The 16,362-nt window shown below is 53.6% G+C and overlaps 1 protein-coding gene across 1 annotated transcript in view; it reads right to left on the bottom strand.

Annotated features, from left to right (window-relative positions):
• Positions 1–873: 873 nt before the first annotated feature.
• Positions 874–16,362, bottom strand: part of DRGX (dorsal root ganglia homeobox) — a 30,790-nt gene continuing 15,301 nt past the window's right edge. Inside the window, exon 6 of the mRNA XM_062215028.1 lies at positions 874–1,139. Within this exon, the coding sequence (XP_062071012.1) occupies positions 874–1,139 (266 nt within the window). The remainder of the gene's footprint in view (positions 1,140–16,362) is intronic.

Here is a 16,362-nt window from a genome sequence, read left to right as displayed (position 1 = left end):
TGCTGGGAACCCTCTCCCCATGCCAGGGATCTGAGGATCCAGAGTTCATCCAGATGCATGGTTGTTTCGGACGACTTCCAGGAGGCTGCGTCCCTTCCCACGGCTCTCCTGTCCAGCTCTGGGAGCTGTTTTCCAACTGACCAGCTTCGCACCGAGCTGCAAGTCCACTCAAGGAGAGAGGCGGCTGGGCACTGCCACGGTGGGAGGCCACACTCGCTCCAAGCCCACAGCATCTGGGTGGCAGTGGAGCTCCCGGTTCGTGGAGCTGACAGTGTGTCTACTAGTCCGGCTCCCTGGCCACCCTGTGTCCCTAGGGCAGACCCTCCCCACCCTACATCTTCTCAGCCCCCAGCCAAGCCCACAACCAAAATTCTCCAGCAGAGAAAGGATCCTGATGGAAGCCAGCAGGTGCTGCATGTTGGAGGTCTACCAGCTGCCTGGTAAAATCACAGCGGTGTGACTGGCTGGGACAGTCCAGTCCCTGGCCACTTCTCAAGGCTGATGCCCCAAGCTGTGGTTCTTGGGGTTGACAATACCTTCACAAGGTAGCCCAGGAGGGCAGTGGGTGGGGACAGGGAGGGTGATGAATGAGCAATTCCGGCCCCTCCAAAAACTTCCAGGTCTGGAAGGGAACCTCGGGGTCTCAGCGCCCTGTGAGCTCAGGACCTGTCACCCAAGAAGCCAGGGCCACACAGCGCCCCCTGGTGGAACTCCGGCACGACTCTGCAGGCGCCAGGGGAGCCGCGGTCGCCGCAGAGGCCCCGGGACAAGTGGGTGTCGACTCCTTGATGTCCGGAGAAGTTTCCGCAGAGGCTGAGGCTGGGAGAAGCAGGGGCAAGGGGGAGGGCGCGCCGGGTCGGGCACTCTGCACCCTCATACGCTCTTCTCGCCCTCGCTCTGTTCCTTGGTGGGAGGGGTCTTGTCCTGGCCGCCGTCGGGGGGCGCGGGCTTGGCCGCCGGGCCCGGGCTGCAGCTGGTGGTCGGCAGAAGGTTGGCGGACTGTAGCACAGCTTCCGAATGCTCCCGGGCCTTCATGCGCAGGGCGGCCACACTGGCAGTGCGGTTACTCTGGCAGCCGTAGGTGGGGAGGAAGGAGAGCCCCATGGGGTCTGGCACGCAGCAGGAGCACAGTGGGCCCCCTGTTAGGAGAGAAAACAACACACTCCCATCACGGTCCATTCTGTCGGAAGCCCACGCAGGTGGCTCACATCTGGTTCCAGACACTAAAGGACAAGCACTCAGACGCCCAAGACACGCACACCTCGAGGGGCCCAGCTGACCGCCCAAAGGATCAGAACAGCATCGAGGGACCTGGCAGCCCTGCTCTGCCATCAACCAGCTGTGTGGCCTGGGGCTAGTATCTTGGCTTCTCTGAGCTTTGGTTTTTACTTCCATAAAACAGAGTGAAACCTGCTTCATAGGATCGTTAGGAAGAGCCTACAAAATCATCCCACACACCCACCCAAACTTCCAAGGCACCCCCTGGGGCCTCCAGAGGCGCCCCGCAGGGAGGTATGCAAGGTTCAAGGGCCAGTGTGGGGCTAGCTGGAGGCAGCTCATGTCTCCCACCGCTGAGATCACACCCACATCTTTCAAGAATGGCGTGCACGGGATTTTGCGAGCACCGCTCGAAATGCCGTGAGCAAGGGAAAATGAGGCTCGTGGCATCCAAGACAGCTCCAAGACTACACCAAAGCCACCTGGCACAGAAGCCCATCCGGAAGACCAGCATCAGGCTCAGCCCTGTGTGAGAGCAGCTGGAGGCCACCTGTGTGTCCAAGGCTGGTGCTTGCCCCTGCCCGGGACTCGCTCCACTGTAAGCATCGCGCGGCAGGTGGAATGCCCAGTGACTGCAGCGTGAAGCCGACCACGTGCGAGATGCCGAGAGGACAGAGCTCCTCCCTTGCAGCCACAGCCAAACCTGCCAGGCCACCTGCAGTGGATCCCCCAAGACAGACATGGCCCTCAAAACCTAGCTTCAGAAGTTAAGCAGTTAGCAGCCAGTGTGGTGGTACACAGGGCTAAGCTGACGCCTGCGATGCCGGCATCCCATATTGGAGCACAGGTTCGAGTCCTGGCTACTCTTCTTTTGATCCAGCTTCTTGCGAATGCATCTGGAAAGGCAGTGGAAGATGGCTCAAATGCCTGGGCCCCTGCTACTTGCGTGGGAGATGTGATAGATGGAGCTCCGGGCTCCTGCCTTCAGCCTGACCCAGATCCAGCTGTTACGGCCATTTAGGGAGTAAACCAGCAGATGGAAGACCTCTCTCTCTCTCTTTCTCTCCTTTGTCTCTTCTCCCACCTCCATCATCACTCTACCTTTCAAATAAATAAATAAAATCTTGGAAAGAAGGAGCTAACTCATAGAATCAAGGCTAGGATAGAGACGGGTTCGTACACACCGCTAGGCTTAGCTCTGGTCCCATCCCCCCAACACAAGACACAGAGGGAAACTGAGGAGTAGATGAAACCAAGGATTCTGGGAGAACCTGGCTAAAAACCATAACGGCTTTACACACAATAGAATACTATTCAGCCCTAAAGAAGGAGTGCTGGCCCTTCCACCTGGGGGACAGGGTACCACATGACATAAGCCAGGCACAAAGGGCTTGCTGCCAAGGCTCTCACGAGCAGGGCCTACAGAAGTGAGGTATATATAGGCAGAAGGGAGAATGACAGTGTTGGGGCTGGGCTGAGCCGGGTCTGGGGGGTTGATGTTTAATGGATATAGAATTTCAGCTTTGGGGGCTGGCACTGTGATGTAGTAGGCTAAGTCTCCATCTGTGGCACTGGCATCCCATATGGCTGCCGGTTCAAGTCCCGGCTGCTCTACTTCCAATCCAGCTCTCTGTTGTGGCCTGGGAAAGCAGTAGAAGATGGCCCAAGTCCTTGGGCCCCTGCACCCACATGGGAGACCTGAAAGAAGCTCCCAGCTCCTGGCTTTGGATCGGCCCAAGTCTGGCCATTGCAGCCATTTGGGGAGTGAACCAGCGGATGAAAGACCACTCTCTGTGTCTTTTCCTCTCTCTGTCTGTAACTCTGCCTCTCAAATAAACAAATAAATCTTCAAACAAAAAGAATTTGTTCTATACACTGGGACAGGTGTGGAGATGACTCCCAGCAATGTGCACGCAGTCACCCCTGGATGGGGCGGGGGGGCTGGTTCTAGACACCAAACTCCAGGAAGCTCCAGTCAGGTTCTCTGAAATAGCATCATGTTTGCACAGACCCCATGCTCACCTCCGCCTCCCATATACCATTCTTCATCTCTGAATTACTTACAATACCTGCTACAACGTAAATGCTTTGTAAAAACTCTTTACCCTGCATTGCTTCACAGAAAAACTGCAAGAGAACAGTCTATGCATGTTAAGTACACACAGAAACTTTTTTCCCAAATACTCCACAGCAGCAGCAGTTGGTTGTATTTACAGATGCAGAACCCAGGGGTATGGAGGGTCACCTGTATCCTTAGGGGCTGGTGCTGTGGTGTAGCGAGTCAAGCCTCTGCTTGCAGTACCACCATCCCATATGGGCCCCGGTTCAAGTCCCGGCTGCTCTACTTCTGATCCAGCTCCCTGCTAATGTGCCTGGGAAAGCAGTAGAAGATGGCCCAAGTGCTTGGGCCCTGCACCCGTATGGAGACCCAGAAGAAGCTCCTGGCTCCTGGCTTCAGATCTGCTCAGCTCCAGCCAATGTGGCCATTTGGGGAGTGAAGCAGCAAATGAAAGATTCTCTCTCTCTCTCCTCTCTCTTTTTCTTTCTCTCTCTCCCTCCCTTTCTCTGTAACTCTGCCTTTCAAGTAAATAAATAAATATAAAAAAAAATAAGAAAAGTGTGCACTTAAAAAGGACTAAGTAGGTGAAATTTATGTTAAGTGGACTTCATCATGATCAAGAGAAAAGTAACTAAAGAAAAGCCGTAAGGGCCCAAAGGGAGCTCCGGCCAAAGTGGCCCAGGAAGCTAAGAGCCAGCCGGTGCTGCTGGGACCCCTCTGCAGCTCTCGCAGACTGAGGACTCCCCAGCCCTGGGCCCACCCCTCACTCGCCAGCCACACCCAGCCTCCCATGGGTGCTGACGCCCTGAACCCAGCCCACTCACCTTTCCTGGGACAGAGGAAGTATCCCTCACACCTGCCTTGAATCCCGGCACGCCCACTGGGGTGGGATTGGCACAGCAGGGGCGTGGCCAGCAAGCCGCTTTGGCGCATGGGCCTTTAACTGCAGTCTCCCCACCTGCACCTGCACCTGCACTGCCAGGCCAGTCAGCCGTTCAGCACCCATCACAGGGAGCCAATGCAGATTCACAAATACCTCCATGCCTCCCCACCCCCACTGGGAGTGCTGACCACAGGGAGGGCCCGGGAGGTGGTGCTCAGGGGGTCTTCTCCACGCCCCTTCCTGCAGAGACAACACCCAGGGGCTGTCCGTGTAGCAGGCAGGACCAAAAGCGAACAGGAGACGGATCCGATGGGATGATACTTAACAGGGAACATGGTAGAGACTGTGACTGTGCCCAAGCATGTGTTCCGTGTGCCCTGACAGCTGTGACCCCCTGGGGTCATGGGTCACCTTGACGGAAGTGGGTTCTGCATAAAAAAGTCCTTCTCCCATCAGATGCCGGGCACCTTCCCAGATGTGCTCACACAGCCCGACACCCTGGAAATCCTACACCCCCCCTTCCTCACCCCCGGCAAAGACAAAAGATGATGTCCACACACAGGGTCCTGACGAAGCTAACTTGGATGTCCCAGGGACCGCATGGTGCCAGCAGATCAGCAGAGACTTCTGTGCAGTGCCTGCGCAAAGGCACTCAGAACAGACGGGCGCTTGGTCTCCTGTGACTCCCCGGGTGGAAGGTGAATGGTTCTCGCGTGAAGACCGAGGCCCTTCGCCCTTGGGAAGTGAGCGCGAGACCCTCCCCAAGCACCTGCAGGTGCAATTACCAGGCAGCACACACAAGAATGAAATGTGGCTGTGAGCGGCAGGCACATGGGACAAGGTTGTATAAAATGATCCCCAGAACTCCAAGTGCACAGGAACCTCGGGCACAGAAGCAGACACAGCACAGCCCCTCAGCAGGGCCTGAAGCCATCACAGCAGGGCCTGGGGGTCACCACACCAAGCCTGTGACTCAGAGTGACAGAGAGGCTGAGCCGGCCGTGACAGTCAGGAGCCGGCGCTGTGGCGTAGCCAGCAAAGCCGCCGCCTGCAGTGCCAGCATCCCATATGGGCACGGGTTCTAGTCTCGGCTGCCCCTCTTCCAATCCAGCTCTCTGCTATGGCCTGGGAAAGCAGTAGGCCTTCTGGAAGAAGCTCCTGGCTCCTGGCTTTGGATCAGTAGAGCTCTGGCCATTGCAGCCATCTAGGGAGTGAACAAGCGGATGGAAGACCTCTCTCTTTTTCTCTCTCTCTCTCTGCCTCTGCCTTTCTCTCTGTATCTCTGCCTTTCAAATAAATACATAAATCTTTAAAAAAAAAAAAGAGAGAGAGAGAGACAGTTGGCTCCCCTGGTGACTATAGCAGAGGTGACAAAGACACTTAGAAGAGGCCTGCCTGAAAACCTGCTACACAGTGACAATAGGATGGCTCTGGGGCCAGAAATCTGGGAACAGCCTAAAGACGTGTGGGCGGGGCCTGTGACTCCCAGCTCCACCACTGACCAGCCACAGGCCCACGGGCACTCCTAGGCTGACCAGGCGGCCACGTTCCCAGTGTAGCCCCGTCGTAAATTGAAAGTATCTCAAGTCACAACTGCATTTACCGAGCACCCTCGCAGAGCAGAGCCTACCTCAAATATGCGAACACTCCCACTCGGGCGAAGCCATCAAACACAGAGCCCCCCCCCCTTTTCTTTAACACAGTGTTAAACACCTCATGCAGGGGTCGGCATTTTGGCACAGGGGCGTAAACCACGGTGTCTAATGCCAGTATCCCATACAGGAGGGCCAATTTGAGTCCTGGCTGCTCTGCTTCCGATCCAGCTCCCTGCTACAGCCTGGGAAAGCAGCAGAAGCTGGCCCAAGTCCTTGGGCCCCTGCACCCATGTGGGAGACCTGGATGAAGTTCCTGGCTCCTGGCTTCCAACCAGCCCAGCTCTGGCCATTTTGGGAAAGAAACAGTAGGTGATAGATCTCTTGATATCTCTCTTTCTGTCTGTCCCTCTCTGTCACTCTGCCTTTCACATAAATAAATAAAATGAATCTTTTTTTTTTCTTTTTTTGACAGGCAGAGTAGATAGAGAGAGAGAGAGACAGAGAGAAAGGTCTTCCTTTTGCCGTTGGTTCACCCTCCAATGGCCGCCGCAGCCGGCACGCTGCGGCCGGTGCACCGCACTGATCCAATGGCAGGAACCAGGTGCTTCACCTGGTCTCCCATGGGGTACAGGGCCCAAGCACTTGGGCCATCCTCCACTGCACTCCTGGGCCACAGCAGAGAGCTGGCCTGGAAGAGGGGCAACCGGGACAGAATCCGGCGCCCCGACCGGGACTAGAACCCAGTGTGCCGGCGCCGCAAGGCAGAGGATTAGCCTAGTGAGCCTTGACGCTGGCAATAAAATGAATCTTTATTAAGAACATGAGAATATTGCATGCAATTTATTGAATGCTCTATTGAAAGTGAAAAAATAGAATGGTTTATGGATGCACCTTTGCATGATCATAAAATAAAAAACATCATTAAGTAGGGGCCGGCGCTGTGGTGTAGCAGGTTAAGTTGCCACCTGCAGCACCAGCATCCCATATGGGTGCCAGGTCGAGCCTCGGATTCACCACTTCCAATCCAGCTCTCAGCTTGTCCTTCTCTGCCTCCAATCCTGAAAGAAATACATTTCCACTGCTGATGAGCCCGTGGGTTAATGGTGCTTTGTTACGCAGCCTGAGTAGACGAGATAATACACACCCTTCCGTTTATAACACCCGTGTGCACAGTGGTCCCTTGGGGTCTGGGAGGGACCCGGTTCCTCCAAGAAGAAAACTCTGTGGATGGTCACGTGTCTTCTATGAAAGGGATAGTGTTTGCAATAATCCATGCACATCCTCCCTTAGATGTCAATGATTGATTGATCGATTGGAAAGGCAGAGCAACGGAGTGTGGAGAGAGAAACAGAGAGAGAGAGAGAAAGAGAGAGAGAATTGAACTCCCCAGATAGCTGCTATAGCCAGGTCTGGACCAGCCCAAAGCCAGGAGCCTGGAACTCCATCCTGGGCTTCCCACGTGATGCAGGGGGGTGAGGGTCAGTACTTGGGTGCAGGGGCCCAAATACTTGGGCCATCCTCCATTGCATTAGCAGGAAGCTGGATCAGAAGCCAAGGAGCTGGGATTCAAACCAGAAGTATGCTATGGGATGCCAGTGTCACAAGCGGTGGCTTAACCCTCTGTGCCCCACCCCTGGCCTCTCCTTCCACATACTATAAATCGTCTCTTGATTACTTATCATATAGTGTAAATGCTCTATAAATAGTTGCTATACTGCATTGCTTAGGAAATAAGACAAACAAGTCAGCAGCTGTTCTGCACAGAGCCAATTTCTTTTCCAAGTATTTTCAATCTGTGGTTGATTAAACCCACGGATAAGAAGCCCTCTGTTATCACTTCTCGGCCTTTTATCTAAGATCAAGTGTAAAGCCCTCTGTTACAAAGTGTCAACTGTATACACAGAAGGCATACATGTGTATATGTATGTGTACACCCACATATCATACCAACTTGAGATCATAAATGTATCTACAAGAATATTTCAAAAAGTCCATGGAAAATGGAATTAAAAGATAAACTTAGGGGCCGGCACTGGTTTGTGTCCTGGCTGCTCCTCTTCTGATCCAGCTCCCTGCTATGGCCTGGGAAAGCAATGGACAATGGCCCAAGTGCTTGGGCCCCTGCACCCGCATGGGAGACCTGGAGGAGGCTCCTGGCTCCTGGCTTCAGATTGGCACAGCTCTGGCTGTTGCAGCCATTTGGGGAGTGAATCAGCGGATGGGAGACCATTCTCTCTGTCTCTCCCTCTCTCTGTCTGTAACTCTGCCTCTCAGGTAAGGGAAAAAAAAAAAGATAAGTTTATTTAGATGCAAAAAATTTTCAAATCCATGCCTACTATGGGTGTTCTAAAAAGGACGTGAAATGCATATAATAAAAAATGATGTATGGCTTTCAAGGCATTTTTGCACCCAAATAAACGTATTCTTTTTAAAAAGACAGACTTACTTATTTGGAAGGCAGAATGACAGAGAAAGAAGGGAGAGAGTGAGAGAGAGACAGAGAGAGAAAGAGAAAGAGACCTTCCATCTGCTGGCTCACTCCCCAGATGCCCACAACAGCAAGGGCTGGGCCAGGCCAAAGCCAGGAGCAGGAGCCAGGAGCTCCATCTGGGTCTCCCACATGGGTGGCAGGAACCCAAGTACTTGGGCCATCCTCTCCTGCCTCCCAGGCGCATTAGCAGGGAGCTGGACTGGGAGCAGAGGCGGAACTAGATTCCAAGTACTTGGATAAGGGATGCACGTGTTCCAGGCAGTGGTTTAACCCATGGGCCCCAGCACTTGCCCCAAATTTGTCTTCGAATTCCATTTTCCATGACCTTTTTGAAATACCCTTAAAAATACATATATAAATGGTTTACAAATAGAAAATACTTAGAAGTTTAAATTTTAATGAAATCTTTTACTCATAAAATAGAATGTTTATTCATAAGTAGAAAATACTTATAACGTTAACTTCTAATGAAATCTTTTATTCATACAATAGAATACTATTGAATTTATTGGAGATATATATTAATAATATACATTAATAATACTTAAAAATAGAATGAAAAGATGTATCAAGACCAAAATATTTGTAATGGTGGATTCTGGATTTGGGTTTTAAGCTTATGTTGTGTTGTATTTCCTGCTTTTTCTAAACTGGCTGGGAGGCCGGCGCCGCAGCTCAATTAGGCTAATCCTCCACCTTGCGGCGCCGGTACACCGGGTTCTAGTCCTGGTCGGGGTGCCGGATTCTGTCCCGGTTGCCCCTCTTCCAGGCCAGCTCTCTGCTGTGGCCCAGGAGTGCAGTGGAGGATGGCCCAAGTGCTTGGGCCCTGCACCCACATGGGAGACCAGGAGGAGCACCTGTCTCCGGGCTTCGGATCAGCGCGGTGCGCCAGCCGCAGCGTGCCAGCCGCAGCGGCCATTGGAGGGTGAACCAACGGCAAAAAGGAAGACCTTTCTCCCTGTCTCTCTCTCTCACTGTCCACTCTGCCTGTCAAAAATAAAGAAAGAAAGAAAATAAAGAAAAAATAAAATAAAAATAAACGGGCTGGGCATTACTCTCCTATAAAGGTTATCCATCTGCTGATTTGCGATTGGCTGTCTCCCTCAGGGGAGGGGGGCGGAGGCTCCCCTCCAGATCAGAGTCCCACTGAGGATTCTAGACTGAGCCGTCCACCCCGAGGCAGCCAAGGCCTCCGCCCGCACTGCAGGGCTTAATAGCAAACACACAGCAGAGCACAAACCAGAGGCACTCCACCCCGCTTCCTGTCCTGGGAACCGAGGGGAGGTCCGTGAGCCCCTTCCCACGGGCGTCCAACCAACACTCCAGCCTTCAGACACCCCGCCACCGACAGACACCATGACTCTCCCTGTGTGGCCCCGGACGTCTGCCATGCCCGACATGGGTGGAGGAGCCACTTGGTCCGTGAGCACAGCGGGAGACTGGTCCCGTTTGCAGAGCACACTGCCGGCTGGACGCTAGATTCAAATGCACAATTAGATCTCCATGAAGTCACAGCAAATTCTGCTGAATTGATCCAATCGGCCTCTGTCCCGCTATGACATCATGCTCCCAAGGCTTGGCTTGAGCATAAATACTTAATGCAATACATATAGCCTGAAAGAGTTGATCTCCCAGGCAGCTGCATTGATCCACTACAGAGACCGACAGGAAAGATGAAGTTCATTCTGTCTCGTCGCTGCCAGCAACGCATTTTCCTTGTAAGGCTACGTGCACCCACGCCAGCGCCCACCCCATGTGCCATTTCCCCAGTGAGAGTCCAACTCCCCCCGGGCTGAAGCCGGAAATAAAAACACCACGGCTTTCCAAGACCTTTGCCACAAACACCAGAGTTCATTTCATTTGGCTTCTGAGTCAAGTAAGAGAAACCAAATACACACACACACACACACACGGACACACACGGACTTCAAGAGGCTGATGAAAAAGACATAAAGTTAAAAAAAAAGTATGCATGGATTTCAATTTGGGGGCACCAAAATCAACTTACATCTCCAGTGCATTTGTCCATGAGCTTTTTAAGTAATAGAGAATTTTGTGAGCCTCACCCCAGCTCCTGGGCCGCTGGGCAACAGAACCAAACTGTCCCACTTGGGAACAGGGAAGACATTCAGGGAATATTTAGGGAGACAGGAAGAGAAAGAAGGTGGACACTTGGTGACTGGGAGGGTGCCGTCAGCCAGGCCTGGCACTGTGGCACAGTGGGTTAAGCCACTGCGTGCACCCCAGCATCCTAATCAGAGCAGCAGTCCAAGTGCCTGGTGCTCTGTTTCTGATCCAGCTCCCTGCAAATGCACCTGGAAAAGCAGTGGAGGATGACCCACGTGCGTGAGCCCCTGCACCCACGTGGGAGACCTGGATGGCGTTCCAGCTCCTGGTTTCAGCCCCGGCCATTTGGGGAGTGACAAAGTTGATGGAAGATCTTTCTCTCTCCTCTCTCTCTCTCCCTCTCTCTCTCCCTTCTCACTCTGCCTTTCAATAACTAAATAAATATTGAAAAAAAGGAAAATGCCAGCTTCCAGGCCCTAAGTTTCCCCACATCCCACAGAAAGCCAATCCATGGTCATGAACATTTACCCAATCTTGCTAAGGCCAAAATCCCCGGTTCCTTGGACAGGCAGGTTCTCTTGGTGGAGCTGACCCTAAATCCCACCCTTGCTGTCACTCCACCTCACTCTCTCCACACTGGTTTATTTATTCTGCAAACACGCATGGACCACGTGGCAGCTAGCTCCTCTGACCAGCCCTGCCACAGGTGTCTTATTCCTTTTTTTTTTTAAGATTGATTTATTTATTTGAAAGTCAGAGTTACACAGAGAGGAGAGGCAGAGAGAGAAAGAGAGAGAGAAGTCTTCCATCCGATGGTTCACTCCCCAATTGGCCGCCACGGCCAGAGCTGTGTGGATCCAAAGCCAGGAGCCAGGAGCTTCCTCTGGGTCTCTCATGTGAGTGCAGGGGCCCAAGGACTTGGCCATCTTCCACTGCCCTCCCAGGCCACAGCAGAGAGCTGGATTGGAAGTGGAGCAGCTGGGTCTCGAACTGGTGCCCATATGGGATGCCGGCTCGTCAGGCCAGGGCGTTAACCCACTACATCACAGCGCCGGCCCTTCATTTCTGCCTGGATCCCTCAATGAGGCTGAACAAATCATGCCACAAGGGGCCAGCGCTGTGGCACAGTAGGTTAATCCTCCACCTGCAGTACCGGCATCCCATATGGGCTCTGGTTGAAGTCCCAGCTGCTCCACTTCCAATCCAGCTCTCTGCTACGGCCTGGGAAAGCAGTAGAAGATGGCTCAAGTCCTTGGCCCCCTGCACCTGTGTGGAAGACCCAGAAGAAGCTCCTGGCTCCTGGCTTCGGCTCTGCATAGCTCCGGCCATTGCAGCCATCTGGGGAGTGACCCAGTGGACGGAAGACCTTTGTGTCTCTCCCTCTCAGTCTGTAACTCTACCTCTCAAGATAAATAAATAAAATCTTTTTTTAAAAAAAATCATGCTACAGCCTCCAGATTCCAGGACTTGCAGCACAGCCAGAGCGATGCCAGGACGCACATCCTGGCCAGTTGGATGCCAGCCAACACCATCCTCCCTCTCAGAGGCAGCACCAGGCCACTGCTTCTCCTGCTGCCCCTGGTACCAGCCCGAAGCCTCCTGGGCAGCTCCCTGCACGCTGGGGCCCCATGGGTTAGCAGGAAGGGCAAACCCATCTGCACTCATAGGAAATAGCTTCTGGAAAGCGGGTTGCCATTTTTCAAGCCACAGGATGATAGCAGGTGCCTGTCAGAGGAACAGGATCAATATGAGGTGGGGGGTGGGGGGCTGCAAGAGGGGACACCTCAGTCCCTGACTTCTCCTGCCTCTGACAGACTCGCTGTGTGACTTCCGGCTGTCCCACCCCTTCCCAGGGGCCTCACTGTCCCCCACTGGAGAGGCCGTGGTAACATACCCATCAAGGAGATTCCTTGCAAATCCCAAGTGCCAGGCTCTCCACCCTATCTGCCTAATACTTGCTGGGTATTGGGGTTGGGGGACTCCTCTGATCCTCATGTGGAATGCCAGCACTTAACGGGACACGTGGTGTGCCGGCGCGGATACACCCCTCCGAACCATCAGCACCCCAGGTGTAGCCACTGTGATCTTCGTTTCACAGCGGGTCAGGGCCAGGCCAGAGCCCTTGGAGTCTCTGCGGGAAGTCCTACTCCCAGCCCAGAGTGGCTCAACCTTCCTGATCCAAACTTCATTGCATCTCACTCTGCCCCAGACTGTGCACTAGGGGCAGAGAAGGATCTGGAAGCGACTCAGAGATGCCTTAGAGGACCCTTGACATCTCCAGAGTCAGTATTGCAAAGTAAAGCAAGTTCAAGGCCAAATGCCCCACCCCATGTCACCTGTGGCACTTAGCCTTCAAAGAGAGCACCCAGTGAAACATACAGCCCCAGACACTCATGCCCGAACATCTGCTCCACCCACATCAGGGCTGGCCCTGGGGCCAGAATGCAGCATTAGCAGTGACTCCACGCCCACCCTGGGTGTGAGCAAGCCTTAAGAAGGCCTGGCATCCGGGGACTCAACCATCATCTGGCCCCACCCCCATGTCAGCCCCCGCCTCCCTTCCAAGGCACCAGACACATGAGTGTTTTGTATGTGCCAGGCTCAGCGTCCATCACACTGCCCCAAGCAAACGCAGAGCCGGGTTGCCCAGCTGGGCCCACCCTCACGCAGTACTAAAGCATCGCTCTTTATTCTACAGTTGTCCTCAGTATCCATGAGAGGACCCCGACAGATACCCAAATCCGCAGCATTCAAGTCCCCTGTACAGAACGGTGTAGTACGTGCATGGCACCTGCACACACCCTCCCTCTTATACTGTAAGTCATCCCAGATTAGGTGTGAGAGCCCACACTCCGTAAGCACCAGTTACACTGCATTGTTTGGGGACTAATGACCAGGGCACAGCTGGGTTGGGCAGTTCAGGTGCAACTATTTCCGAGTTAGCCTCCGCCCACAGGTGGTGGAATCTGCAGGTGTGGGACCCGCAGACAAGGAGGGTCAGCTGCACTGTTTGGGGCCAACCCTGGTTAAACAAAACAAACCTGGAATAGAGGCAGTAAAGAACTAAATAAAATCACGGGCCAGGGGCTGGCACTGGGCACAGTGAATGAGGCTTCCTACTAGGATGCCGGCATCCCACGTGAGCGCTAGTTTGAGTCCCAGCTGCTCCACTTCCATTCCAGCTCCCTGCCAATGTGCCTGGGAGAGCAGCAGAGGACGGCCCAAGGGTTTGGATGCCCACCACCCATGTGGGAGACCCGGATGGAGTTTCCACCTCCTGGCCTCAGCTTGGCCTGGCCCGGGGTGTTGTGATGTTGTGGCCATCTGGGGAGTGACCCAGCAGATGGAAGATCTCTCTCTCTGTCCTTCCTTCTCTTTGACTCTGCCTTTCTAATTAATTAATTAAAATTAATTAATTAATTAATTAATTAAAATTAATTAATTAATTAAAATTAATTAAAAATTGGCTCACAATCTCTTAATGACGGTAGAAAATGTTGGCAAACCAAATCCAGCCACGTATGAAAAAGATAACACATCTCATCATATTTGGGTTTATTCCAGCAATGTGCACTTGGTTTCACATTAAAAGCCAATCAGGATCATTCACCATTAGTATATTGAGAAAGAAGAATCACACGTCATCTCCACACCTGCAGGATTGCTGATGAAACTCAGTATCCCTTTGCCCTCAGGATTCTCTAAAGTAATAAATAGAACTCAGAAAACTAGAACAAAATACCTTTACTTGATAAAGGGCAGCTTAAGGACAATGTAAGGCGGCCAATCAGACCATAAAACCCTGAGAATTTGCTTGTGGGATCAAGAATAAGGCCAGGGAGCTGGCGGCCTGCGGTGCAGCAGGTTAAGCTGCTTGTAAAACCGGCATCCCATAGCTAAGCACCCGCTCACAACTGCTCCGCTTCCAGTCCAGCTCCCTGCTAACGCACCTGGGAAAGCAGCGGAAGGTGGCCCACGTGCTTGGGCCCCTGCCATCTCTGTGGGAAACCTGGATGCAATCCCTGGTTCATCATATGGTGTGTGAATTACACCTCAAAGAAACCCCACACGGCTGGGACACTGGTCATGACCACGTCTGCCCAGTGGAGGTCTAGCTGGCACAGTCAGACAAGAAGAAGAAACAAAGACGAACATGGGGAAGGGAGAGACTCGCTGGCATTATTTACAGGTGAGCTGCTCAAGCCTGTGGGCTATGGCGAGAGACCTACAACCAACCCAAATTACAGCCTAAATCCCACCCACAGCATGCTAGGGCGCAAGCAAGGTAGCAACACTGGAGCCCCCAGTCTAGCTCTAGCTTCTATTTATTTTTCTAAAGAATATTCTATTTCACAGTGAAAACAGTAGAAAAATTGTTTTTCAAAATTGATGTGATTTTAGGGCCGGCTTGTGGCATGGAGGATTAAACCTCCACCTGTGCTGATTGATGCCGGCATCCCATACTGGGACACCAGTTCAAGTCCCGGCTGTTCCACTTCCCATCCGGCTCCCTGGGAAAGCATCAGAAAATGGCCCAAGTGCTTGGGCCCCTGCCACCCACGTGGGAGACAGAGAAAAAGCTCCTGGCTCCTGGCTTTGGATCAGCCCAGCTCTGGCCATTGTGGCCATCTGGGGAGTGAACCAGTAGATGGAAGATTGTGTGTGTGTGTGTGTATCCTCTCACTCCTCCTTTGATATAAGTTCATTAATATATTGTTAAAAATATAGCTGTGATTTTAATCACAACACAAAGGAGAAGCAGCTGAAGAGGAACAGGGGTTGAGGGTGGGGACAGATGGTCTTAGGTGGCTCAGAAGGAAGAGGCCACCCTGGCCGTGAGTCCAGCCTTAGTGTGCAAAAGAAAGTCTATTGGTCAGCTGTAGCCCTTTGCTTGTGAGCCTGGAAGTTCAAGGTCAGGGTAAGTTAACTAAGGAGCCTTGCCCTCAGTCAGGACCGGCTGGGCCCCTCCTGGCACCGCCCACTGCCTCCCCCTACAGCCAGGGAGGTGCGGCCAGGATTCTGGCTGCAGCCCCTCTGCCCACCCCTCCCCCGACCCGAGACGGGAGGCGAGGGGGAGGGGAGATGAGAGGGGCTTAGACTCCATCCCACGGTGTCCCCCTGCTGATCCCTTGCCTCAGGCCTGCCGGCACCAGGAGCTGAGGCCTCGGCTGCCCACGCCGCTGTGGGGCAGGTCGCCTCGGAGCAGGCTGCGGTGCCCAGGCAGGAGAGTGGCGCGGCTCCCTCCCTCTGCGCGAGCTGCACTAGTGTGCGGTGACTTATGAGAGCCCTCCTCCGGCAGCTGTAATTATTTTCCACCTCACACCCAGCTCTGCGAATCACAGGTCACAGGCAGCCCTGCTAAGTGCGCCAGGGAGCGCGCCGCCGCCTCCCGTCCGCCTCCTCCTTCAGCCTCCGCCCGGGGCCGCGCCCGCCCGCAGGCCCAGGGCCAGCACTTCCCCGGAACAAGCCCAAGTGCCCCCCTGGCCGTTAATAACCTCCTCTGCATTAATGAATTGCGGACCGGAGGCTGCCCATTAAGGCAGCACAGGAAAACTCTCCGCGTTGCAATGGCTTTCTCTCCGAACAATCTTTATTGTTATGCAAACCCTCCCAGCAAGGAAGAGAGGAGGAGGAGGAGGAAGGTCCGGCTTGCTGTGTTCCACTACACACTCAAGAATGCAATTTCCATCCGGGGTGGTCCCTCTCTGACCCGCCCAAGGTACACATCACCCCCCATGAAGTCCCAGAAAGCAATGACCTCAAACTTGAACTCATTACAAGGGGCAGGAAGGAGCCCCTACACTGCCCAAGGGTGCATTTCAGGAGCAGTGAAGCCCAGGGCAATGGGGGATGGCTTCAGGGGCTTGGATGCTCCTGCACGTGCTGCCCCCCCACTCCCCACCTTGTGAACTCAGTCCTATGTCATCTGTGACCCCATCCTACAGACGGGCTAGAGGTGCAGGGGGTTTCTGTGACTAGCTCCAGAAGTCGCAGCTGCAGGCCGGTATTGTGGCGCAGTGGGTTAAGCTGCTATCCTGCAAAGTCAGCA

Source organism: Lepus europaeus, chromosome 17 (assembly GCF_033115175.1).
Source record: "Lepus europaeus isolate LE1 chromosome 17, mLepTim1.pri, whole genome shotgun sequence".
Taxonomy (NCBI): Eukaryota; Metazoa; Chordata; class Mammalia; order Lagomorpha; family Leporidae; genus Lepus; species Lepus europaeus.
The sequence above is the reverse complement of the archived record's forward strand: the minus strand, read 5'-3'. Positions and strand labels throughout refer to the sequence as shown.